The sequence below is a fragment of the Hyla sarda genome, chromosome 4 (genome assembly GCF_029499605.1).
Source record: "Hyla sarda isolate aHylSar1 chromosome 4, aHylSar1.hap1, whole genome shotgun sequence".
Classification (NCBI taxonomy): Eukaryota; Metazoa; Chordata; class Amphibia; order Anura; family Hylidae; genus Hyla; species Hyla sarda.
Window position 1 is genome coordinate 207,116,405 of NC_079192.1, and position 27,759 is coordinate 207,144,163.

The window sequence follows — 27,759 nt, forward strand, 5'->3', positions numbered from 1 at the left end:
TTGCGTTGACACTGATGCTCCCTGAGCCCACAGGAGAGCTTGAATATCTTTGGAACTTGTTTGGGGCTGCTTATCCACCATCCGGACTATCCTGTGTTGACACCTTTCATCAATTTTTCTCTTCCGTCCACGCCCAGGGAGATTAGCTACAGTGCCATGGGTTGCAAACTTCTTGATAATGTTGTGCACTGTGGACAAAGGCAAATTTACATCTCTGGAGATGGACTTGTAACCTTGAGATTGTTGATATTTTTCCACAATTTTGGTTCTCAAGTCCTCACGGTTCTCTTCTCCTCTTTCTGTTGTCCATGCTTAGTGTGGCACACACAGACACACAATGCAAAGACCAAGTGAACTTCTCTCCTTTTTATCTGCTTTCAGGTGTGATTTTTATATTGCCCACACCTGTTACTTGCCCCAGGTGAGTTTAAAGGAGCATCACATGCTTGAAACAATCTTATTTTTCCACAATTTTGAAAAAGTGCTAATAATTTTGTCCAGTCCATTTTTGGAGTTTGATGTGATATTATGTCTAATTAGCTTTTTTTGCTCCCTTTTTTGGTTTAGTTCTAATACACACAAAGGGAATAAACATGTGTATAGCAAAACGTGTTACTGAAATCCTTTTCTGTGAGAAATACTTAATTTTCTTGCAAAATTCCAGGGGTGCCAACATTTACGGCCATGACTGTATATATAGCAGCACATATGTATAAGAAGCTGAACCAGCTCCCTTTATACAGTCATAAATTCTAAAATCAGTATTTGGAAAAAAAATGATGACACAAATGACTGTATCTTGCAGTGTTACACTGCTGCTCTAGCTCTAAATATTATACATATAATGAAACAAAAGTCTAATATATTAGCAGCAACAGTTTAGTGCAATGATTATAAATTGATAAACAATTTGCCCTTTGCACAGACACGCTAGGAAATGACTCTTTAATTTCATGAGATCCAGGCATTGTAAATGCATTCACCCTCAGCGCCAAAGACAAATCTTTGTAATATGTTATGTTAAGAACGCCCGCCTGCATAAATGTGTTGCTTTGTGCTATATTTGTTTGCTCTCAGTTATCTTTAGAATGATGAGAACAGTATTTTCTGCTTGTGTGTGCAGGCAGAACCATAATACACTCCTAATAAGATTGCCTCCTTCCACTTGAAAGGTCATTGATCACATTTTTAATGTATGCAAATGTGTATTATAGGAAGGGATTACATTATTCTGATTAATACACACACATACTAAGAGGAACAATATCTTTGTGCTGAACCTCTGCTTTCTTTTCAGAGCCGGCGTTATGTAAATGATGTTGTAAAGATCTATTCAATAACGGCCACCAACGTTATGGATGGGGTGGCATCGAGCTGCCGGCCCTGTGCCATGGGCTCTCAGCAGTCTGGATCATCCTGTGTTCCCTGTCCTGCTGGTCACTATATTGATAAGGAGAGCAGCACGTGTAAAGAATGCCCACCTAACACCTACTTATCCTCGCACCAAGTGAATGGGAAAGAGGCTTGCATCCCATGTGGTCCTGGAAGTAGAAGCAATAAGGTACTATTCATTTTTTATACATATAAGTTTGTAATGGTTTGGACATTGGAAGTAGAGAACGTTACTGAGAGGTGTTAGTGGCTGATGGAGTACTGACATTTGGACAACTCTGGTGTTATAAACCTGTTATTTGGATAAAACAGTGAAGCTTTCGAAGGTCAGCACACAGTTTAAAGGTTATGTCCAGGCTAAGACTGGCTCATACGGGCAGGTGGATCCCCTAGTGGGCCCCCAAATAGCTTCTGAGACATTTTGCTGCGATTTGCACAAAACTGTGACACAAATGTACCAGCTTTGCATAAATTATGGAAAATTTGTAATGTTTTTGCACCCTGGCATAATACTGGCTATATCCACCTTCTCAACCAACAGCAATCAGTCTTGCTTACAGTTCTGGAACTATAGCTCCAATGCAAACTTATGTGTCTCCATGGTAAAAGACCACAAACGAACTCTGTAAAGGTTGTTCCTGCAGTCATATGGGGGGTGGAGATTCATCAATGTTTTGCTGTGCAAAGTCCTTTTCTTTGTGTTTTTTTTTTTGCCTATTTTTTTCTGTCGTGCTCTGAATTTATCAAAAAGGCGGCACAGACTTTAACTCCTTAAGGACGCAGGGCGTACCTGTACGTCCTGCTCCCGGGATATAATATTGGTCATATTGGGTCGGTCCCGACGGCTAACGGTAGCTGGGATCCGGGGCTAATACCAGACATCACCGATCACGGTGACGTCCGGTATTAACCCTTCAGATACTTTAGGCATCTAAAGTAAAAAAAATAAATAAATAAGCATTCCAGGCTGCTCAGTCACATTCCAGGCCGCTAGGACACACCAGGAGGGCCCTTTACCTGCCTCCTGTGCATCCGATCGGCGATTGATTTCTCCAAGCCTGAGATCCAGGCTTGAGCAATCGACCGCCAATAACACTGATCAATGCAATGCTATGGCATAGCACTGATCAGTGCCTGCAGTCAGTGTATTGCATGTTATAGTCCCCTATGGGGGCTATAACATTGCAAAAAAAAAAAAAAGAGTACAAAAAAAAAAGTTAATAAATGTGATTTAACCCCTTCCTTAATAAAAGTTTGAATCACCCCCCTTTCCCATTTAAAAAAAACGATGTAAATAAAAATAAATATAAACATATGTGGTATTACCACGTGCGTAAATGTCCAAACTATAAAAATATATCATTAAATAAACCGCACGGTCAATGGCGTACACGTAAAGAAAATTCCAAAGTCCAAAATAGCATATTTTGTGTCACTTTTTATACCATAAAAAAAAATTTATGAAAAGTGATCAAAAAGTCCGATCAAAACAAAAATGGTACAGATAAAAACTTTAGATCACGGCGCAAAAATTGAGCCCTCATACCGGCCCTTATACTGAAAAATAAAAAAGTTATAGGGGTCAAAAGATGACAATTTTAAACATATTCATTTTCGTGCATGTAGTTATGATTTTTTTCCAGAAGTACGACAAAATCAAACCTATATAAGTAGGGTATCGTAAGGTGTCATTTTTTTTGAAAAATTGTAAATCCCAGAAATGGGAGCCTCCAAAAGTTACAAAATAGTGTTTTTTCTTCAGTTTTGTCGCACAATGATAGTTTTTATGCTTTCGCCATAGATTTTTGGGTAAAATGACTGATGTCATTACAAAGAAGAATTGGTGGCGCAAAAAATAAGCCATCATATGGATGTTTAGGTGGAAAATTGAAAGAGTTATGATTTTTTAAAAGTGAGGAGGAAAAAACAAAAATGCAAAAACTGAAAAATGCCCTTAACCCCTTAAAGGAGTACTATGATACAGAAAAAAATGTCACCATCGCATAGGTTCTTTAAATACCTCTCAATAGAGTTGCTGATCTCCTGAATCGGTCCGGCAGTTCTCCCGCTGCAGCCCGCGGTAATTTGGCTTACTTCCGGGTACTGTACGTCTGAATCTGACGTCAGCAATCACGTTACCCAGAATTCATTGCGCCTATCCTTTTGCCCACAAGCCCTCCCTCACTCTTTCTCCCCACCCCTAATAATATTCATCACTACGCCCCTCTCTGCCTCCTCCAATAATGTAACAATTGCTGCAGCCGGATCACGCTGGCTACAGCTATGTGAGGCTGGGTTCACACTACGTTTTTCAACTAAGGTTCCCGCATACGTTTTCTATCAAAAACCGTATGGGTAAAAAAACGGATGGAACAGTATGGGAAAAAGTAAACCGTATGGGTTTTTAAACAGTATACTGTTTTTAAAAGTGCATACTGTTCCGTCCGTTTTTGTAGAAAAAAAACCCATACGTTTTTGAAAATTTTGTCCATTTTTAATGGGAGGGGTCTTGGGTGGGGACTTTAGGATTCAAATGCGCATGTGCAAAGTAAAAACGTATACGTTTTTCCCGTATGGAACCGTATACATGTGCGTTTCCCATTGACGTCCATGTTAAAAAAAACGTATGCAGTTGCAGTACGGTTTTTAAACCGGAGTCAAAACCGTGGTTGACCACGATTTTGTCTCCGGTTTAAAAACCGTACTGCAACCGCATACTGTTCAGTACCGTACTGAAACCGCATGAATATTCAACTGGGGGAGTGACCGAATCGCATTTGTGGGGCCGGCTAAATGCGGGGAGGAACAAAGGATTGATGACGTTTCGTTTCAAAGATGGCTGCGGACGGCCAGATAGTGCAGAACGAAAGTCATCATTCACTGGGTGAGGCTGCACTTCCGGTTTGGCTAGAAAACATGGATTCATTCATGGAATGCTACTGAGGTAATTGACAAAATTATATAACTTGGGGAATCAGTGATAATGGCAGGTAAAAGTTTTGGTTAAGAGTACTCCTTTAAGAATGGACCCATTTTTTACCTTAATGACCAGGCTATTTTTTTTCAATTTGACATGTATCTCTTTAAATGGTAATATCTTTAGAACGCTTTTTCTGAGCAAAGCGACTCTGATATTGTTTTTTCGTGACATATTGTACTTTATATAAGTTGTGCATTTTTGTTGACACGTGCAGCATTTTTTGTGAAAAACTCCAAAATATTGTGAAAAACTGGAAAATTTCTGCCATTTTTTTTTAATGCTGTACACTGTGCGTTAAAAGTGATGTTATATTTATTCTGTGGGTCAGTACGATTATGGCGATACCCATTTTATATAGCTTTCTATGTTCTTTTTCCTTTTCTGAGCAAAATTCTTTTTCTGCCATTCATTTTCCCACAGCCGTAACTTTTTTATTTTTCGTCCGACCCCATTGAGTAATTGCTTATTTTTTGCGGGATGAGCTGTGCTTTTTATTGGTATAATTTTTGGTATCATTGGTGGCAGATACGTGCTACCTTTTGATCTTTTTATTCCGCTATTTGTACCAAAATTGGCGAATTTCGGTTTATTTTATTTTATTTTATTTTTTTACGACGTTCACCATGCGGGATCATTTAGATTATAGTTTTATAGTACATGTCTTTACGGACATGGCAATACCTATAATGTATATGATTTGTGTTTTTGATCTTTTTTGGTGATAATACAGGGCTTTTATTGGGAAAGGGGCACTTTTTAAAAACTTTTTTTACACTTCATACTTTTATTGAAAAACTTTTTATTTTATTTTATACTTTTTTTTACTAGTTATACTATGCTGCAATACATTTGTACTACAGCATAGTATGACCTGATCAGCTGCACATAGTACAGCCTGTGTGATCTAGTCTCTGGTTGGATCTCACAGCCTTCCGTAGCAGGCAGACAGGAGGTCATGATCTGCTGCCGTAGCCACCAACGGCGACCCGTGATCGTATCGCTGTGCCGCTGTTGGTAAACAGGGGGAGCGCGCTTCCCCTGTCAACACCATAGATGCGTGAACACCATAGATGCGTGACTCTGCTGCTCAGCGTTTGGAACAAACTGTTACGAATGCTGGAGCCGACGCCGGGAGTTTGTGAAGTCATAGCCCTGCCCCCTCATGACACCCCACCCCCTCAATGCAAGTCTATGGGAGGAGGCGTGATGGCTGTCATGCCCCCTCCCATAGACTTGCATTGAGGGGGCGGGATGTAGCGTCATGAGGGGGCAGGGCTCTGACGTCACGAGCTCCTGGTGCCGGCTCCAGCGTTTGGAACAGTGGTGTACTTATCCCCTATCTTGTGGATAGGGGATAAGTTAATTTTCACCGGAGATCTCTTTAATGCATGCGGCCATAACCTCGCCCCTGTGCGTTCACTAACGGCTGCGCAATGTTGCTGAGATTATAGGCAACATCACGTGGCCATTGGTGAATGCATGTGGGCTTGGTTTTGGCTGCGTTCACTTACCGACTTCTGGGAACGCTGCTTCAGAGTGGTAACAGGTTTGGAATACATCATTACAACAGTGGCTAAGGATACACGCTATTGTTTAAATAAGGACAGTTATAAAGGCAGAACTAAAATTTGTTATGGAAAGGTTGTGATTCCAACCTTACTGTCCTTACCTGTACATATGCACCTCTCTTTACTTGTGCTATCCCATAGAGATATATGGCAGACGTTCATGGACAGCAATGCGTCATACTTTTCATGAAATGCCCTGTGACTAATAGATACTGTCTTTGAATTACAGCGTAGAGAAAAACGGTGCCAGTCAACCGAAAAAATCTATTTTCCTTTTTCAGGATCACTCAGCCTGTTACAGTGACTGCTACTTCTCCTACATGCATGAGAACCAGAGCTTGATGTACAACTTGAACAATCTCAGCAGTGTGGGAACTCTCATTAATGGACCCAGCTTTACTTCCAAAGGAACAAAATACTTTCATCTTTTCAACATCAGTTTGTGTGGAAACGGAGTAAGTTCCCAGGCTTTATAAGAGAAGGTGGGGTGCTGTCATGTCTGAAAGGTAGAAAGGATAACATATGTATTCTGAAGCTCCCAAATAGGTATGAGAATACTACATGTAAGAGAATTAGGTTTATTCTCACCTATACTCGTGACCGTGAGGAATTCATTCTGGGGTTTTATTTGGCATTTTTACAACAATTGTTATTATTTTTCTTTTTTGTCAGTTTAATTATTAAATCCTTTATATGGCAAAAATTATATTACAATACAGTGACCCCTTGACCTACGATGGCCCCGACATGGTCTCTCAGAGGCCATCGCATGTTGAAGGCAGCATCAACTTGCGATGCTTTTGTATGTCGGGGCCATCGCATAAATGGCTATCCGGCAGCGCAGACTGCTTCAGCTGTCAACGGTTAGCCTTTTACGGTGCCCCGTGTGGTCCGCTGACGATCACTTACCTGTCCTCGGGGCTCCGGCACATCCTCTTCAGGATCCCCTGCATCGTCGGCACTCTCCATCGTCGTCATCACTTCGCCGTCCCGTCATCCAATAGGAGCGGCATGCGTAGCGACGTGATGGCGGCGATGGAGAGCGCGGATGCCGGGGAAGCAGAGGCCTTGCCGGAGCATCGGGGACACCTCGGGGACGCGGCGACAGCGATGGACGGCGACATCCCGGGCAGCGGTGACGAGCGGTGACGGTCCGGAGAAGCGGGGACAGGTGAGTACAACCTCCAATACCAGTGGTCTTCAACCTGCGGACCTCCAGATGTTGCAAAACTACAACTCCCAGCATGCCCGGACAGCCGTTGGCTGTCCGGGCATGCTGGGTGTTGTAGTTTTGCAACATCTGGAGGTCTGCAGGTTGTAGACCACTGTCCTATACTTTAAATTGCACGGATCCCTCAACATGTGATGATTTCAACAAACGATGGTCCATTTGGAACGGATTGCCAACGTATGTTGAGGGACCACTGTATAACTTACATTAGACGTGTGTTAGTAGCTTGAGTTACATTGTACCTTATAGTTAAAAATAGGATCAAAGTCACAAAAAATGTCTGATTCTGCTGAGGAGAGCAGCAGCCAGCTAGGCATTTGCCCTACAGGAGAACTGTATCATATGGCAGAATTTTAGATGAATGGAGGTTCAAGTACATTAGAATGAGAGATGCTCTTATGGACAGGCTTTTTGTTATGGCTCATACATATAAAGTCTGTTATACTGTTTTTATATCCTCATAGGTCATAAAGAAAGTGGTTGTCTTCATTAGACAGCCCATTTTATGAGCAAAACCTGTTACAAAAATACATAAATTACAATAAACTTTATTAAATAAAAGTTGGAAACAGTGCATACCCATTTATATTACATGTTATGTTATCTCTACAGTATACATCAGAATAGCTTTAAAAAAGTTATGCAGACATATACAGTGATCCCTCAACTTACAATGGCCTCAACATACAATAGGTTCAACATACAATGGTCTTTTCTGGACCATTGTAACTTGAAACCTGACTCAACATACAATGCTACGGACAGTCCAGATCTGTGATACCTGTCACAACTGGAGGAGCTGACCTATCAGAATTGGCATTTTACTGGTAAATCACCTCTATTACTCAAGTACATGCACTGACTGGCTGTCTGGTAGCGCCCCCTACAGTACAGGGAGGAACTACAAGTTCTGTACTACTCCTTAGCTGCCCCTTTGGACACCAAGTAAGGGCGGCTCCATTTGGGACACTGTGTGTACTGTATAGGACCCTGAAGAAGCTCCTGTCCTCTACATAAACCATTGTTTATGGGAGTTGTAGTTTTGCAACAGCTGGAGGCACCCTGGTTGGGAAACACTGACATAGACAGTGATTTACAGCTTCCAGCAGCTCTTTCTTACTTTTATATGTAAGGATTTGCTTTATCTGTATTAGTTATCTACTTATATATCTTTATTCCTCACTTTTTCCTATTTTTGGATGACATTTTGGTGGCTTCAGAACAGGTTTCCATAGAGTTCTGGTCTCAACATACGATGGTTTCAACATACAATGGTCGTCCTGGAACCAAATAATATTGTAACTTGAGGGACCACTGTACCTTGTAGGTCTATTGACCTGAATGTGGTCTACTAGTGCCTATATTTGGTCTTATTCCCAAATTTCTACTCTTTTTGCAGAACCTAAACTCGTGATTTTGAGTCCTGCAAAAAAAGAAAAAAAATTATACATTTGGGAAATCTACTGAATGTATTCAAACTATGGTTAACCAGTGGACCCACAGCAGTATAAGCTTCCATTCCTTTTTGAATATATATATATATATATATATATATATATATATATATTATATGGTAAAAGTTCTGGAGTTAAAGGGGTACTCTGGTGAATAACTATTTCTTTCATATAAACTGGCTCCAAAAAGTTAAACAGATTTGCAAATTACTTCTATTAAAAAATCGTAATCTTTCCAGTAATTATTAGCTGCTGAAGTTGAGTCCTTCTTTTCCGTCTGATAACAGTGAAAACTCCAGACAGTTCCTGAGACAGACAGAGGTGTCAGCAGAGAGCACTGCTGTCAGACAGAAAAGAACAACTCAACACCAACAGCTGATAAGTACTGGAAGGATTAAGATTTTTTAATAGAAGTCATTTACAAATCTGTTTAACTTTCTGGAGCCAGTTGATATGAAAAACATTGTTTTTCACTGGAGTACCTCTTTAAAGGGGTTATCCAGGATAAAAAAAATAATAATTCTTCCAAAAACAGCACCACACCTGTCCTCGGGTTGTATGTGATATTGCTGGTCAGTTCCATTGAAGTAAATGGAGCCAAAATCTAATACCGCACACAACCTATGGACAGGTGTGGTGCTTTTTTTTTTTAAAGAAATCTGCTCTGTTCTTCTATTCCTGGATGGCATATTTAAAATATAAAATTCTAATTGCTTCCTTGTAGCCACCTCATGGGGTAAGAAGTGACAGAATACAATTTATACATTGAGAGTATGCAGTAGTTTCCTAGCTGCTTGTTTATGCAATGGACTTAAAGGGGTACTCCCACCCTAGGCATCTTATCCCCTATCCAAAGGATAGAGGATAAGATGTCTGATCGCGGGGGTCCCGCCGCTGGGGAACCCCGCAATATTGCATGCGGCACCCACTTGTTTCTTGTCCGTAAGCGCTGCAGGGTCTGGGTCGCGACCACGGGAATGGAAGTCCGTGATGTCAGGACCACGCCCCTGTGTGACGTCAAGCCCCGTCCCGTCCCCTCAATGCAAGTCTATGGGAGGGGGATAGGGGATAAGATGTCTGATCGCGGGGGTCCCCCGCAATATTGCATACGGCACCCACTTGTTTCTTGTCCGTAAGCGCTGGAGGGTCTGGGTCGCGACCACGGGAACGGAAGTCCGTGACGTCAGGACTCCGCCCCTGTGTGACGTCACGCCCCGTCCCGTCCCCTCAAGGCAAGTCTATGGGAGGGGGCATGAGTGCCGCATGTGGGTGCCGCATGCAATATTGCGGGGGTCCCCAGCGGCGGGACCCCCGCGATCAGACATCTTATCCCCTATCCTTTGGATAGGGGATAAGATGTCTGGGGTGGGAGTACCCCTTTAAAGCACAGAAAAATAGAGCTCTGGCTGCTATTAAGATATATTTAGAAATGAATATGCTCAGAATTTTTGACCTAAAACTATATGGTGTTAAAATCTGGAAATTCACTTTAAGGCCAAAATTTGCAATGTTTAAGGGTTTAATACTGTAAAAAGTGTGCCTATTAAAAAGAATTGGGTTCTTGCGGGTGTTGTAAACCGATTAACATAATTTCTTCTCTGAGGTTTGATTTCAATTCCTAAAAACTTAAGCAGTAAATGCTATAGTCTCACTAAAGAAAAAGTCTGGTTTATTTATGGTAAATGTGTCTTTATCTGTCATAGGGGGAAAAGATGGCTGTGTGTACTGACAACATCACTGATGTCACCATGAAAGAGATGGAATCAGAAGCAGAGGACATGTCCAATTTTGTCAAGACTTTTGTTTGTCAGTCTACTATCATTCCATCCGACAGCAAAGGATTCCGCACAGCATTGTCATCACAGTCGGTCAGCTTGGCTGATGCCTTCCTGGGTAAGCCAAATATACAACTACAAGACCTATCTAAGGGTGGGTTCACACTACGTTTTCTCCCATACGGGAGCGCATACAACAGGGGGGAGCTAAAACCTCGCGCTCCCGTATGCCTTCGTATGCGCTCCCGTATGTCATTCATTTCAATGAGCCGGCCGGAGTGAAACGTTCGGTCCGGTCGGCTCATTTTTGCGCCGTATGCGCTTTTACAACCGGACCTAAAACTGTGGTCAACCACGGTTTGAGGTCCCGTTGTAAAAGCGCATACGGCGCAAAAATGAGCCGACCGGACCAAACGTTTCACCCCGGCCGGCTCACTGAAATGAATGACATACGGGAGCGCATACGAAGGCATACGGGAGCGCGAGGTTTTAGCTCCCCCCTGCCGTATGCGCTCCCGTATGGGAGAAAACGTAGTGTGAACCCAGCCTTACACATTGGCCCTCATTTAATATTGCAAACCCGACATGTCGGGTTGTGCGCCAGATTCTGTCGCATTGCGGCAGAAATTCTGTCTGCGCCAGAATGTGCGCCAGAATTGAGGAAACCCTGACTAACTCTCCATTTTGCTAAGAAACCCGAAAAAGGGGCATGGCCGCTAAGAAAAGGAGGCGTGGTCTCCGAAAAGGGCCGTGTTCCCGACATTTTCACAAAAACCCAACATATTTACTAAGGTTTCCACAGAAAATGTAATGGATTTGAGCTGAGGAAAACCAGACAGATCAGAGCATGTGTAAAAAAAAAAAGCAGAGTGTAGGGAAAGTGGAAAATGTAGGGAAACCTTAGTAAATACCGTGGGAAATAAATTGTAGGGAATTAAAACCCACAAAGAAACCTACACAATACTCTTAGTAAATAAGGGCCATTGGGGGGTATTTATCAATTTTGCCTATTGACAGTTTCTTTTTACCCTTTTTTTTTCACTTTGGTTTTCGTGGACATGCACCAAATTTATCATTTGGTGCAAGTTATTAGTAATTTTGGCTCAAATGTTGAAATCAGCTGTTCACAGCGCCTTTTACACAGCGTATTTTACCCTGTAGAGCAGCCATTTCGGAGTCCCTCCTGCAGTATATCAGCAAGCGACATGAGTTCTTTTCTTTTGTGGGGTTTATAGCCACCATGTGAAATGGATTTTATTTTCAACTTGGGTAGTTTATTTTATTTTATTTGGTACTTTAGTGCAGTGGTCTTCAACCTGCGAACCTCCAGATGTTGCAAAACTGCAATTCCCAGCATGCCCGGACAGCCAACGGCTGTCCGGGCATGCTGGGAGTTGTAGTTTTGCAACATCTGGAGGTCTGCAGGTTGGAGACCACTGCTTTAGTGCTTACTTTTCCTGAACCTGTGCGGCCATGTCCAATTATGGCTCAACGGAGGGTGAAGGTTCCTCAGGATAGTATTGAGCAGCCCTTTTTTATGTATTTTGACGCCTTTACATTATCATACATTGCTAAGTGTGTTTTCCAAATGCAACATTTCTTGGCGGTGATTTGCGCCAAAAAAACAGGATTTGCGCCAAAATTGCGCCAAAGATCGATTGGCGCAAATGATGAATTACTGACTAAAGTTGAAATCACACACAGGACCGTGTGATTTTGAGAAAGTTGTAAAAATGACAGTGGAGAAAATGCGCCAAACTTTGGCGCAAAAAGACACTGCGCCAAAGTATTGCGCCAAAGTTACATTAAAAAAGACACATAAATCCTTTGATAAATACCCCCCCAATGTGTTTTTCAGTGTTTTTGTGTGGGCAGATGTTTAATTGAAGTGTATGTATAAAATGCCTCAAAGACAATGGGGGACATGTATCAATAATGGTGTAGCAATGTGTGATTTTATGTACGTTTTTTTTGCGTCAAATGGAGCATATTTGCGCCAAAATGATTGTAATTTTGGCACAAATGTAGCCCTACAAAAGGCGCAGACCCCAGAATTCCAGGCAGTAAATCTGACTTTGGGACGTTCTATTGTTGTAGCTATTTTCTCTGTCACTTTATTCATGGTGTAGATTTGCGCCTAAATGAAGGTATTTGCGCCTAAACTTGCGCCAAATCGAAAAGTCGCAATTAATGAATTCCAGACCAAAGAATGATTGTAACTGAAATCACGACTAACAAAGTGAAATCAGTGATTTTGTTCTAAACCATTTGGCGCAATTGTTTGTCGCAAAAAATGACATAAAGGAAAAATTGCGACAAATCACAGACAAAAAAAACAGGGTAAAAAGCTTCAGACAATGCTTTTATTTTCTTCAGGAAAATCTGCTGAAAAGTATTACATTTTCCTCTTTTTTTCTAGGCATTTTTTCAGTGGTCAGACCCATTGGAATCAGACACTTAGGGGGAGATTTATCAAAACCTGTGCAAAGGAAAAATTGCCCAGTTGCCCATAGCAACCAATCAGATCGCTTCTTTCATTTTGCAGAGGCCTTGTTAAAAATGAAAGAAGTGATCTGATTGGTTGCTATGGGCAACTGGGCAACTTTTCCTCTGGACAGGTTTTGATAAATCTCCCCCTTATTTCCTATTGGTGTCTAAAAGACTAGTTCCCTGAAGCACCCCTTTAAGAAAGGCTTAAAAAGTGTCTTAAATGCATAATACCTTTTAGTAATGCTATCTATGCCATTTTGGTTCAGTTAGGCCGACAATTCTGGCGCATTTTGCTTAGTAAATGTCCAGTTACATCCACATAGGGCCTTTGGTGTAAAAACTAGTGCAGACAAGTACCGGAGGTGATGCCCATAACTACTAATGTGATCCCTGCTGCCATTTCCAGTCTTTCTGAATGTTGATACATGGAGACACTTGGGATCCTGGCTAGAAGAGAAGCGCACAGATCTAGTTTACTGTGTTCTGAGTAAGATGGATACTTGGCTGCCATGTATGGCCCTAAGTGTGTTTATATGATATAATAAGACGTTGTTCTGTCTAGCTGTAGTTAAGAAGTTACAGAAATCTTGCCCTTTGGATATCAGTGCATGAGCTCTTCACCTCCTATAACCTTATGAGCGGACACTGACCACTGCATATGTATTTGCCTGGAAGTGATTTTATAGGCATCCCTTAGGTTTTGCTTGGGAAACGTGACAGTCTCTTCCTGGAAATGATAGACAACAAACAGATGTCTTTTTATTGCTCAAATGGTGATTATCTGCAGCGCTGACAGGCTTATAGTGATATGATTCTAAATGAGATCAGAGTTCACGTTACATCTGATGAAAATGCTGAGATTTTGGCTTGCGCCATTATACAGGGTGGGCCATTTATATGGATACCCCTTTAATAAAATGGGAATGGTTGGTGATATTAACTTCCTATTTGTGGCACATTAGTATATGTGAGGGGGGAAACTTTTCAAGATGGGTGGTGACCATGGTGGCCATTTTGAAGTCGGCAATTTTGAATCCAACTTTGTTTTTTCAATGGGATGAGGGTCATGTGACACATCAAACTTATTGGGAATTTCACAAGAAAAACATTGATGTGCTTGGCTTTAACGTAACTTTATTCTTTCATGAGTTATTTACAAGTTTCTGACCACTTATAAAATGTGCTCAATGTGCTGCCCATTGTGTTGGATTGTCAATGCAACCCTCTTCTCCCACTCTTCACACACTGATAGCAACACCGCAGGAGAAATGCTAGCACAGGCTTCCGGTATCCGTAGTTTCAGGTGCTGCACATCTCGTATCTTCACAGCATAGACAATTGCCTTCAGGTGACCCCAAAGATAAAAGTCTAAGGGGGTCAGATCGGGAGACCTTGGGGGCCATTCAACTGGCTCACGACAACCAATCCACTTTCCAGGAAACTGTTCATCTAGGAATGCTCGGACCTGGCACCCATAATGTGGTGGTGCACCATCTTGCTGGAAAAACTCAGGGAACGTGCCAGCTTCAGTGCATAAAGAGGGAAACACATCATCATGTAGCAATTTCGCATATCCAGTGGCCTTGAAGTTTCCATAGATGAAGAATGGCCCCACTATCTTTGTACCCCATATGCCACACCATACCATCAATTTTTGTGTTCCAACAGTCTTGGAGGGATCTATCCAATGTGGGTTAGTGTCAGACCAATAGCGGTGGTTTTGTTTGTTAACTTCACCATTCACATAAAAGTTTGCCTCATCACTGAACAAAATCTTCTGCGTAAACTGAGGGTCCTGTTCCAATTTTTGTTTTGCCCATTCTGCAGCACCTGAAACTACGGATACTGGAAGCCTGTGCTAGCATTTCTCCTACTGTGTTGCTATCAGTGTGTGAAGAGTGGGAGAAGAGGGTTGCATTGACAATCCAACACAATGGGCAGCACATTGAACACATTTTATAAGTGGTCAGAAACTTGTAAATAACTCATGAAAGAATAAAGTTACGTTAAAACCAAGCACATCATTGTTTTTCTTGTGGAATTCCCAATAAGTTTGATGTGTCACATGACCCTCTTCCTATTGAAAAAAGAAAAATTGGATTCAAAATGGCCGACTTCAAAATGGCCACCATGGTCACCACCCATCTTGAAAAGTTTCCCCCCTCACATATACTAATGTGCCACAAATAGGAAGTTAATATCACCAACCATTCCCATTTTATTAAGGTGTATCCATATAAATGGCCCACCCTGTACAATCATTTTCTTTATAGTTCTATACAGTCCATTCATCTGGTATCATTGGAGCAAGAAGGTATAAAACAAGAAGGTAAAATATCACAAATATCAAAAAAGATTTTAGAACATTTTTAAACATTCTGCCATAATTTGCCCCCCCAATTTTTTTTTTTTATGTGGCTTGCACCACATTTTTTAGTTTTAGACACGTTTGCCTATGTGTCTGACAAAAGGGTTGTGGTCTCTGCAAAAGGGGACATGGCTTGGGGTTAAAGGGAATGTGGCTTTTGATGTAACACTGTGCGCCAGAATTTTGTCACAAGATTCAGTTAAAGCCAACTAGCTGTTGGTCGCACTGATTTCAGCTCCCCAACCCGCACGCTTGTATATCCCCACCACTATGACTTGTATGCACCGAAGATAATAAAGTTGCAGTTTTACTACAGTGGGTCCTCTTCTTACCTCTATTTCTTGTGTAGCATAAACTGTAGTTTGGAGAGTGAGCACCCCGAACCTGGTAGTGTATGGTGCACGCTACCGCACGTATGTTCCACCCAATGTGAACAGTGGCTATAAGTATTAGTGCCAGACCTACTTACCTACCCGGGGTGTTTTTCTAAAGTGTTAGTCTAAACTGTAAGGAGAGGAAAGGAAAGAAGAGAAGCAGGAGGGCAGCACCTTGTGTGATAACATAAAGTCTAAGGAATAGTGAACCTCATTCTCTGTGGCCCCAAAAGGCGGCTTCTCACCTGAGGAAAAAGGAATGCAGCTGTCACCTACACACTAGTCACCCACTACCTTTTGGCTGCTTGGCTGACCTGGTCTGTCACAGGAACAGTAGAATGCTGAAGAAGGGCTCTGTCTTTGGCGCTTCCACATGAGTCTCCAAAACGGGTAGTTAAATGTATACTTCTTTACTCATAAAAATATAAAAAACAAAATAAAATTAGTAAAAGTAATTCAATGATATGTTTTGGGGTTACTCCCTCAAATTTGTACTCCCTCTTTCTTAGAAGTATCAATCTTTAAAGGGGTACTCCGCCCCTAGACATCTTATCCCCTATCCAAAGAATAGGGGATAAGATGTCAGATCGCCACGGTCCCGCTGCTGGGGAGCCCCGGGATCCCCGCTGCGGCACCCCGCTATCATTACAGCACAGAGCGAGTTCGCTCTGTGCGTAATGACGGGCGATACAGGGGACGGAGCCACGTGACGTCATGGCTCCGCCCCTCGTGACATCACGGCCCTTCCCCTTAATGCAAGTCTATGGCAGGGGGCGTGACGACCGCCGCACCCCCTCCCATAGACTTGTATTGAAAGGGGCAGGCCGTGACGTCACGAGGGGCGGAGCCGTGACGTAACGATGCTCTGGCCCCTGTATTGCGCATCATTACGTGCAGAGCGAACTCGCTCTGTGCTGTAATGATAGCGGGGTGCCGCAGCGGGGATCCCGGGGATCCCCAGCAGCGGCACTGCGGCGATCTGACATGTTATCCCCTATCCTTTGGATAGGGGATAAGATGTCTAGGGGCGGAGTACCCCTTTAAGGAAGACATAAGATGCAGAGAAGTCCAACTGAGGCTTACCCCTCCCTATGGAGAACACCGAAACGTTTGGCTGTGTCAAACATTCATGTGTATGGGGAGATTGGAAGAGAACTTTGTTTGGCCAACATTTTTTGAAAATGTATGACAGACTTTAGACTAAACAGTTTAAGAATGTGAAAGATTTATCAAACAGCAGATTTACCATTAATCAGGGGCATTCTTGGGCTATTTAGTCTAAGTTTGCACAGTCTTACACAGTTTTAATAAATCTGGGCCACTGTTTGCTGCTGGTAGAAATTGGCTAGTACATATAAATCTTCTTCTTTTGTGTAATATTGCCTTTACAGTTAAATATGCATAGGAAATAATTTATTGTTTATAGTATATTAGTTAAACTGGCTGTTGCAAACTGCTGTTATACTAAATATTATTCCATAACACATTTTTATACAGAGGTACAGTATTGGCACATACTATGGATGTGCCATATTGTGGAACCGTACAGCATGAATCCAGTCTACTTATTTATAGTCTAGCAATTGTTGGTGTTGCAGTCTGAGATTGTAGTTTTTTTTAAAGTAGCTTCAAAATGGCGTCTGACTGAAATATCAACAGTACAATTTGATGTTTTATTAGCACCCCAATATGGCATGCAGATACTATCAAGTATAAGGTACATTTTTATCTAAATTCTTTCCCTAGTCTTTTTGTAACTTTTTTTTTATTTATGTACTTGCAGGTGCTACAACCGACCGAACTCTGGATGGAATTACCATGAAACCTGACATTTTTCCTTCTCAGAAAAAGATACCCAATATAAATTTCTTTTTCAAGTAAGTTTTCAAAACAAAGTTATGTATTTGCCTTTTTATGGAGCATGTTTGAAATGCCATAAAGTTATAAAAAATAGATATATGTGCCCCAAAAGTCTATAGGACACAGCTGTAGGGTTGTGCAGAATAATGTGCAGATGGTAATGTAATAAGATTATGTATTTTTTTTCTTACCCATCATCTTGATACCAATGTGTAAAAAATTGTGTTGTTTTTATGTATTTATTATTGTATTTCACACAGATCTTCTTCGGTTACTTCATCATGTGAAAAAGGAAGAGCTACAGTTATATCTCTACGGTGTGATCCCACAAATCCTGGTCAGGGAGCAATTTCAGTGCCCAGGTAAATAGTGCCACCATTTAACTTTTCTTTTCATTTTTTCATTGTTATTTTTACAAACCCTTTAATATGTCATTTTTTTCAGTTATTTTTCACAAATAAGTCAATAGTTTTTCACATACCATACCCCCATTCCCACACACAGCGCCATAGCAGAACAACCTGGGCAGTAGGCTGTTTCTCTACTGTGACATACTGTTGCAGTACAAGAACTGTTTCCCTTGCACAATTGGCGTCACATCCTTGATAAAAAAAAAAGATAATGCAAAAAATAGCAATTTTTTTGTCCATCTCCCTCCTGAAAACTACAAATGGACAAAGGCAGCAATAGAATGAATCTGTCACATTGATATAAATGGGAACTTTGCAAAAGTCATTTTAGAGGAAGGAAGAGGCTGATCTGTGAGCAACAGCTATTGTGGGTACCTCTGTTATCTATACACTGGTGACACTGTAATTATGTCTGTACAGAACAGAAAGTCTTAACTTATTTTTAAAGGGGTACTCCGCCCCTAGACATCTTATCCCTATCCAAAGGATAGGGGATAAGATGTCAGATCGCCGGGGTCCTGCTGCTGGGGACCCCGGGGATCGCTGCTGCAGCACCCCGCTATCATTACTGCACAGAGCGAGTTCGCTCTGCGCGTAATGACGGGCGATACGGGGGCCAGAGCATCGTTACGTCACGGCTCCGCCCCTCTTGATGTCACGGCCCGCCCCCGTCTATAGAAGTCTATGGGAGGGGGTGTGGCCGTCGCCACGCCCCCTGCCATAGACTTGCATTAAGGGGACGGGCCGTGATGTCATGAGGGGCGGAGCCATGACGTCACGCTGCTCCGGACCCTGTATCGCCCGTCAATACGCACAGAGCGAACTTGCTCTGTGCAGTAATGATGGCGGGGTGCCGCAGCGGCGATCCCCGGGGTCCCCAGCAGCTGGACCGCGGCGATCTAACATCTTATCCCCTATCTTTTGGATAGGGGATAAGATGCCAGGGGCGGAGTACCCCTTTAAGCCTAGTGGCCAGAATGGTAACTGCAAACTTTTAGGATTATTTTAAAATATAGATAGTAACAACATTTGAAAACAAAATCACCAAACATCCCTAAAAAATATGTTTAACAGAAAAACCAGATTTAAACAACAGGTATTAACAAACTAAATTGTAATTTGTTAAAAAAACTAATAAAAATTATATAAGCAAAAAAAAATAAAAAAATAAAAAAAACAACAGGTATTCTCTGAAGGAATTATTCCCTTTAAATCGTGAACAAGTCTGCGTCCTTAAGTTAAGTGATAATTTCAATGGAGCAGTTTGAACAGATATGTATAGTAACAAATATTATAACATATTCAATTATTTTCAATTATTCTGTAATTGTACAATGGAAGTAAATCTGGGTTTTACAAAATCCCACTCACACATAGATGAAATAACCAATGCCAATTCTAAATCAGTAGCGTGCCATATCTGTTGCAAGTTTTTTGCATCTATTGGCAGCAGGGAAAAAAACATTTCTTGAACAAACCTCTATTTAAGTCTATAGTTTATAGTGCTCTCTGCTGACCTCTGCTGTCCATTTTAGGAACTGTCCAGAGCAGAAGAAAATCCCCATAGCAAACATATGCTGCTCTGGACAGTTCCTAAAATGGACAGCAGAGGTCAGCAGAGAGCACTGTGGTCATGACATCAGAGGAAATGCATTTCTTTTTTGGATTTCTCTTTGGTATACAGACCCTAAAAAGTACTGGAAGGATTAAAAAATTTTAATAGAAGTGATTTACAAATCTGTTTAACTTTGTGGCACCAGTTGATTTAAAAAAAAAAAAAAGTTTTCCACGGGAGTACCCCTTTAACACCAGCTTATGTGTATGGAGTATAAGCTCCCACTCTGGACTGTATAGCAGTTTCTACTTCCAGCTCTGTTAGCTATGCCCTTCTGCAAACATTCCAGCTTGGGGTCTACGAAGCCTCTGACACAGCCTAAAGTATGCATAAAACGTCTAGTTATTCAGGACTATACATTATTGGATACTATTACAGCATAACAATGAAAATAAAATCCCCACACGTCAATAACATAACATCAGTACATTATTTTATGTTACTATTTACAATCTATCATTATACATTTCTTTTTCTTTTTCTTTTTTTAGACTGTGTCCTGCAGGTACATGTGATGGGTGCAATTTTTATTTTCTCTGGGAAACAGCAGAAGCATGCCCACTTTGTACAGAAAATGACTACCAAAAAATAGAAGGGGCTTGTAAAAAGGGTCATCAGGTATATATATCTAACATATTGACATTCAGCATGTAAGCATTGGTCTTCACATCACCTTTACATGTTTATAGGGAGCGGTATGGGCTGAAGTCCACCTCTATCGTGTAGTAATGGTTGGGCAGCTTTCCTACTGCTGTGTATAGACCATGTTCACACGTTGTCAAGCTTCACAACTTATAATAGCTACTGTATTTTTCGCCATATAAGACGCACTTTTTCTTCCCCAAAACTGGGGGGAAAAGTCGGTGCGTCTTATACGGCGAATACACACACCTATCGCGGTGGTCCCTGCGGCCATCAACGGCCGGGACCCGCGGCTAATACAGGACATCATCGATCGCGGTGATGCCCTGTATTAACCCTTCAGATGCGGCGATCAAAGCTGACCGCCGCGTCTGAAGGGAAAGTGACAATAACCCGGCGATTTCACCGCGGCGGTCCCGAACAGCCCGACTGAATAGCCGGGTTAGTGCTTACAGGACACCGGGGGGGACGACCTTACCTGCCTCCTCGGTGTCTTCTCCGTTCAGGGATCCCCTGTATGGCCGGCGCTCTCCTTCCTCGTCATCACGTCGTCGCGTACGTGCGTCGGCGTGCGTAATGATGTGATGGCGGCGACGTAGAGCGAGGATACGTTCCAGAGACGTTCCAGAGCGACGGGGACACGGCGACAGCGATGGAGCGACATCCAGGGCAGCGGTGACGGGTCCGGAGTGGTGGGGACACGTGAGTTTTTCCTCCTCCTGCAGTGGTCTTCAATCCGCTGACCTCCAGATGTTGCAAAACTACAACTCCCAGCATGCCCGGACAGCCAACGGCTGTCCGGGCATGCTGGGTGTTGTAGTTTTGCAACATCTGGAGGTCCGCAGGTTGAAGACCATTATTGGGTTCAAAATCTTTATTTTATTAGATTTTGCCCCTAAAAATTGGGTGCGTCTTATACGCCGGTGCGTCCTATAGGACGAAAAATACGGTATTTACTTGCTATAAAATAAAGCATTATTTACTTTCAAGGATCATATATGCATTCAGAAGGTTTTTTCCACATTTTGTTATTCTGCAGTCTTGTTCACATTTTCCGTTATCATTCTGCACTCTGTCCTCTGTGATGACAAAGTCAAATCTTTTATAGTTTATTGAAAAAGAAAAACTAAAATGTTGCTTTGAAATAAGTATTCAGACCCTTGAGTCAGTACTGAGATGAAGCACCTTTGGTAGCAATTACATCCTCCAGTCTTCTTGGGGATGATGCCACAAGGTCTACTCACCTGGACTTGGAGATTATCTACCATTCTTCTCTGCAAATCATCTCAATCTCTCTTAGGTTGGATGGGAACCGTTGGTGGTGCTTGGCTTGCGCCTATACAAAGCAGCCAATAAGAGCACACGGCTGCGATATTAAAGCAAAAGGGGGCTTTAGCCTCTCATAAGGCAGGAGCTATGTTCCAGGCGACCTCTGATATCCCTTGCACCCTAGGGCCCTATTACACGTTGTGTTTATCGTCTGACTAGGATGCTATTGCCCTGTGTAATAAATATATACTCCTTTGATACAAAATAAAAAATGCATGAAAATGTGTTTTCAGATTGATACTTAAAGGGGTATTCCAGTGAAAAAAATATCAACTGGCTCCAGAAAGTTAAACACATTTGTAAATTACTTCGGTAAAAAAAATCTTAATCCTACCAGTACTTATCAGCTACTAAAGTTGCGTTGTTCTTTTCTGTCTGACAACAGTGCTCTCTGCTGATAACTGTCTGTCTCAGGAGCTGTCCAGAGTTGGAGAGGTTTGTTATGGGGATTTGCTCCTACTCTAGACAGTTCCTGAGACAGACAAAGGTGTCAGCAGAGAGCACTGTAGACAGAAAAGAACAACACAACTTCAGAAGCTCATAAATACTGGTAGGATTAAGATTTTTTAATAGAAGTAATTTACTAATCTGTTTAACTTTCTGGAGCCATTTTATATGAATTTTTTTTTTCACTGGAGTACCCCTTTAAGGCAGATTTTAGATATTACAGTTGCTGTGTTTTATATTTTAGGAAACACATTATGTTTGGAATGAACCCAAGCTCTGCATGCGAGGAATCCCCCTTCCAGACAAAAGAACAGCAGCGTGTGAATCAATAGACTTCTGGCTAAAAGTGGGTGCTGGGGTGGGTGCCTTTGTAGCAGTTCTGCTTGTTGCACTGACCTGCTACTTCTGGAAGAAAAATCAGAAGTAAGTATACTCTAGTATATATTTTGTGTATCGGTTTATTTCTGTGTATATACTGTAAGGATTTCTCCCTGGGGATAGCTCTGGGATTGTCCTTGACACCGCCACAGGACACGTTTCCACTTCAATAAACCGGCAAACTACAGTACTTTATGCAAGTCCGGCCCCTCGCCAGCTTTATTAAACAGGTTGCAGGATAAATAAAAACATAACACAGGAACAAAACAAAAACCCTAGACCACCCAGTCACCAACTAAACAATCCAGCATGCCCTGACTATCCACTGGTGGGCTTTTCCCGGCCAGTTAAACTTATGCCTCCTGTAACCTTCTATAAAACTTAACGTTTAATGAGCCAAGATTAAAATAACCTCACACATATTGATCCATAGTGCATTGATTGGCATGACACTGCATGCTATAGTAAGTGAAATGAAAAGATAGATTGTGGCTGCAGTCCACAATCTATAGTGTGAGACAATTAACCTTCTACTCACTGTTCACACACAGCATTTGCAACCTCTTGCTGTGTGTCTCATCCACACCACTCTTTGGGGCCACTCACAGCTCAGGCTGTGTGTTCCTCACCAGGACCCCTGCCTCTCCCTACAGCCACCTTGCTGTCTTCTAGGGAGATCCCCAACTATTGTGTATATCTTCTTTTTAAACACACTTCCCCTTTCTGCTGCCTCATTAATTAGGCCACAGATGGAGGTTTCACCAGGGTGAGCTAGGGAAATACACCCTTCCCTTGCCACAGTGTCACAATACATACAGCATGGGGGCTCAGTGGCTAGCGCTGTTGCCTTTTTAAATTTCACCAAGGACAACATCCGCATGAAGTTTGTATGTTCTTCCTGTGTTTTTATGGTCTTCTTGCCACAGTCCAAAACATACTGATAGGTAGATTGGAATTAAAATTGTTTTTAAAGGGGACAGGGTCCAGTTTGAGTGCTAACAAGCTCAGTACAGTGCTGTTGAATATGTTGCTGCTACATAAAAAAGGAATTATTATCATTAGATAATATAACTTTTTTATGGAAAAACCTGATATTATTGGTATAATCTTCTGAAATTAGGAACAAAAACTTTACTCCAAAAATACTATTAAAAAGACAGGCGAAATGCTAGAAATGTGTTTGTTGTCTGACAGTTTCTCCAAAATTTGTATATAGCATTATACAGGATATATCTAGGAAGCAGATTGTTTAACATGATAAATAAACTGTACTGACAGCAGAGAAGGAAGAAAGCAGCTTTCCACTCCCCTATCAGATTTTTCTGAAAATACATTTTAGGTGAATAATCTCTGGGGTTTAACTGTCTCTCATATATCTCAGATCATATTATCTGAAATATTACATTTCTAGATGTCTTTTTTTTATCTGATTGTGGTATAGCAGAGCACAATACCAGTTAATAATTTCTAGTTTCCATTTTATAAACCTTTACATTAATAACATTGTTTTTATTAAAAGGCTTGAATATAAGTACTCCAAGCTTATCATCACAGCTAATTCCAAGGAGTGCGAGCTTCCTGCTCCAGACAGCTGTGCTATAATGGAAGGAGAAGACAATGACGATGACGTGGTATATTCCAATAAACAGTCGTTGCTGGGAAAACTAAAGTCACTTGCAACAAAGGTAAGGCTTACTTATATAAGTTGTTCACTGCATTAGAAAACATGGAGGCAGCCCCTTCTTAAATGGAAGCTGGCATGGTCTACGCAGGTCCAGCATTCAGTTATTGTCACTGGGAAAAGTCATGTTTGACCATAAATAACACTTTTAATGGCCACTGCAGGAGAAACGTAGCATTACATGCCAGCCATACACTGGTAGACTGGAAGTCACCCTTTCATAATGGCTCTCCAATCTGGCATGTAGTCCTGATGGGGGTTGTAATTAGGGCATATAAAAGTAGTAGTCATTGGGAAGTACCCCCTTAAAGGGGTACTCCGCCCCTATACATCTTATCCCCTCCATCTTATCCAAATTATAGGGGATAAGATGTCTGATCGTTTGGGTCCTGCCGCTGGGAACCCCCGTGATATCACGTGCAGCACCCCTCTCATCTTGTGCATCGTGAGCTTCCCTGTGTGCCTGATGACTGGCGATGCAGGGGCCGGAGGATCGTGACGTCAAGGCCCCACCCCTTGTGACATCACGCCCTGCCCCCTCAATACAAGTTTATGGGAGGGGCATGGCGGCCGTCACGCCCCCTCCCATACATTGCATTGAGGGGGCAGGGTGTGATGTTGTGAGGGGGTGGGGCTGTGATGTCAGGATCCTCCGGCCCCTGCATCGCCAGTCATCAGGAGCGAAGGTCGCTCCGTGCACCAGATGACAGGGGTGCTGCAGTAGAGATCGTGGGGGTTCCCAGTAACTCATAACCATGTGCCAATTCTTTTTATTGTTACAGGAGAAAGAACACAGTTTTGAATCTGTACAGTTGAAATCTTCACGGCCACAACATATATGAAGCCCAGATATTGCCTTTCAGACTGTAAAAAAAAAATTTTTGTAGGAAAAAACATATCATAAGAAGAAATCAGTATACGGTACCAATGAAGATTAAAGAGGCTCTGAAGTATCACAACATAGTAAAATCTTGGCTGCCTTATTACCTTACAGAGTATTTTGTCAAAAATGGAATACATGGAAGTTTAAAGTTCATCTCAGGACGAGCAAAGTGATGCTGAAGATGTTATGCTTATTGTGTGTCGCTTGTGCATGTTGTGTCCATCCTATGACACTTGTTGCACAGAAACAGAACTGTTAACATTTACCACCAAATTAGGTTTTAAATCTAAGCTGGAATATAGTAAAAAAAAGTGACCATCTCTTTCTACTACAAATTGTAACTGAAGGAAGTAAGATAAATATCTTTCCCACAATAGAAGTAAAAAATTGTGAATTTAATATTTTCATATATTTTCATTGGTTTCCGTTACAGATATTTTAGCATTTTTAATACTTACATTACATTTCTTGTAACCCTCCCCTGGTTTTAGAAGGAGCATGTACTGTAGGGGTTTCCACTTCAAAATCTTTGGCTGACAATGTGCCAATTGTTGAGGTTGATTTGATCCAACACCATATTGCATTCTCAAGGGGACTTCATCACACTTTTTTATGGTCTATATCTGGTATACATCTCAGATCTATTCTCTTAGAAGGCTTTAAAGCAGTATATTGTATGGATTGCCAGGGCACGCTTAGGCAGTACAATGTGTATTAAGTTTCTTGAAATGTTTTATAGAATTGAAAAAGTTTTAGTACCGGCGCACTGGGATAGCTAACTGAGCAGCCTAGATACAACAAGGTGGATCACTGTAGTTCCCCTCAGAAAGGGGTTAACAGTAATAAAAAATCTGTGTATCGGCGCTTTTAAGATTTTATTACTGTTTTATAGAATTGGTTACCAAAATGCCTGCTTACTAAATTGTGACCCATCACTATATGACGACAGGTTGTCCAGAAAGAGGAACAGTACCTACGAAAAGAGCTATTGCAATGAGCTGGATTTGAAAGCTCTATTATGCTCTTGCTTGCCCAGTTTTGGAAGAGAATGTTATGAATAGGAAGCTTTTCACTGACTATGAACATTTTCTATACAGCTATATATACAAAATCTCTCCCCATTTTCTTATGTACTTCACTTATCACTGTCCAATTATGGAATGGTTTACTGTGAAAAGCATTATACATTTACTGTTCTGCCATGTTCATACTGTATACCTTTATTTTAATGTGTATACTTATAATGGTATAAGGTTGGATGAATATATCCATTTTGTCCCCGTGTTAGACCAGTATCAATTTAAAGTGGTGTGTGTAAATGGATATTCTATTTGGCCGAAATATGTCCCATGCCAAAGAAACTAGTGTGTAAGTGATGATGTGAGAGACAACCCTTTTTAATACATATTGCTAAGAAAATAAACAGTTTTGTTTTACAAATTGCAACAACCCCAACAAATTGAGCTAATGTGCACCATTACCCAATATTACCAAATATACTTGTGTTATTGGGGACCAAAATTAATTTTTTTTAATCCAACACAACTTATTGTAACTTTAACATTTCTCTTTGTTTACATTGTGTGCCACTATTGGACAATATATTTGTCACCCTTTGTTTAGGTGATCTGAAACTGTACAACTCACTGTAGTACCACTTAAATATACAGTATGTCATGCTTACACAATAATCTTTATATGAAAAATGTGCAAAAGAAGGCCCCCTTAAATTAAGATTTGTAAATATACTCTATGTGCACAATCATACATATATTACAATCAAAGAAAGCAGTAACTTCCCTCCTTAGGCCCCTTTCACACTACAGGTATCATCCTGTTTTACTGCTGTTATTTTACAATATGGGATGGAAAAAAAACGGATGCAATAACTGGTAATAACGGATGATAACTGATGACCAATTAATGTTTTTTTTCTTAAAAAACCTGATGTTATTCATCCGTTATCATCCGTTATTACCAGTTACATCCGTTTTTTTCATCAGGTTTTTAACCCTTTTTTGTGAAGCTGTACTGAGCATGCTCAGTACAAAAAAACAGATGTTAAAAAACCTGACAATAACTGATGAAAACGGATGTTTTTTTTTTTTAACATCCGGTTCCCATAGACTTTAATGTAAAATTTTAACGTCCGGTTTTTCACCATTTTTTTTGCCAGACCAAAAATTAGTGCATGCCCCGTCTTTTGTGCTGGCAAAAAATAACTGACATTAGTAAAAACAGACATGCAAATGTATGTTCAAAAAATCCCATTGACATGAATGGGATTTTTTGACGCCCGTTTTCAGGACTTTTTGTGGGGAGTAATAACAGAGGTTTTTTACAGGATGATACCTGTAATGTGAAAGGGGCCTTAGTAAGCTGCTCCTTTTTTAAAGATTTTCCCATAAGCTAGTGCCTTGTACTCATAAATTCACTGAGACATATTTTATCCATAATTTTTGTGGTTCAGGATTACAAATGGAATTTAAGTCTTGCTACCTTCTTATTTAGGAAAATTTTTAGTTTACTAGTTTTATGCTGTCCTATCTGAGGGCAAAAAAACTAATCATAGAAATGCTGATCAGAATGATGTATGACTTCTGATATGCAGAAGAATGGTCTTCCTGCCGCGCCCTTGTTCCACCCACTGGATTCTGATTGACAGCTGTATATGCACAGTATAGGCAAACAGCAGCCAATCGGCAGCTGGTGGGTGGAGGGAGCTGGTCTTCATGAATAGTGAGGACTACTGAGCATGCCCTTATAATGCAGAGGGCTAAGTGTAGAATGCTCAGCATCCTCCATAATCATAAGGAGTTCTTCAGAATGGTTGATCAGGACAATGTAAGTAATTAGGAATGAGCGAATGGAATCTGACAAAT

At 41.3% G+C, this 27,759-nt stretch overlaps 1 protein-coding gene across 4 annotated transcripts in view; it reads left to right on the forward strand.

The window, feature by feature from the left end:
- The window catches only part of ELAPOR2 (endosome-lysosome associated apoptosis and autophagy regulator family member 2), a 175,768-nt gene extending 150,025 nt beyond the window's left edge, over positions 1-25,743 (forward strand). For all 4 annotated transcript variants that reach the window (XM_056573385.1, XM_056573384.1, XM_056573386.1 and 1 more), the window contains 9 exons: positions 1,298-1,561; positions 6,222-6,395; positions 10,329-10,518; positions 17,416-17,509; positions 17,753-17,854; positions 20,009-20,135; positions 22,180-22,358; positions 23,833-23,998; positions 24,777-25,743. In XM_056573385.1, the coding sequence (XP_056429360.1) occupies positions 1,298-1,561; positions 6,222-6,395; positions 10,329-10,518; positions 17,416-17,509; positions 17,753-17,854; positions 20,009-20,135; positions 22,180-22,358; positions 23,833-23,998; positions 24,777-24,836 (1,356 nt within the window). In that variant the 3' untranslated portion in view covers positions 24,837-25,743. The remainder of the gene's footprint in view (positions 1-1,297; positions 1,562-6,221; positions 6,396-10,328; positions 10,519-17,415; positions 17,510-17,752; positions 17,855-20,008; positions 20,136-22,179; positions 22,359-23,832; positions 23,999-24,776) is intronic.
- The last annotated feature ends 2,016 nt before the right edge of the window (positions 25,744-27,759 follow it).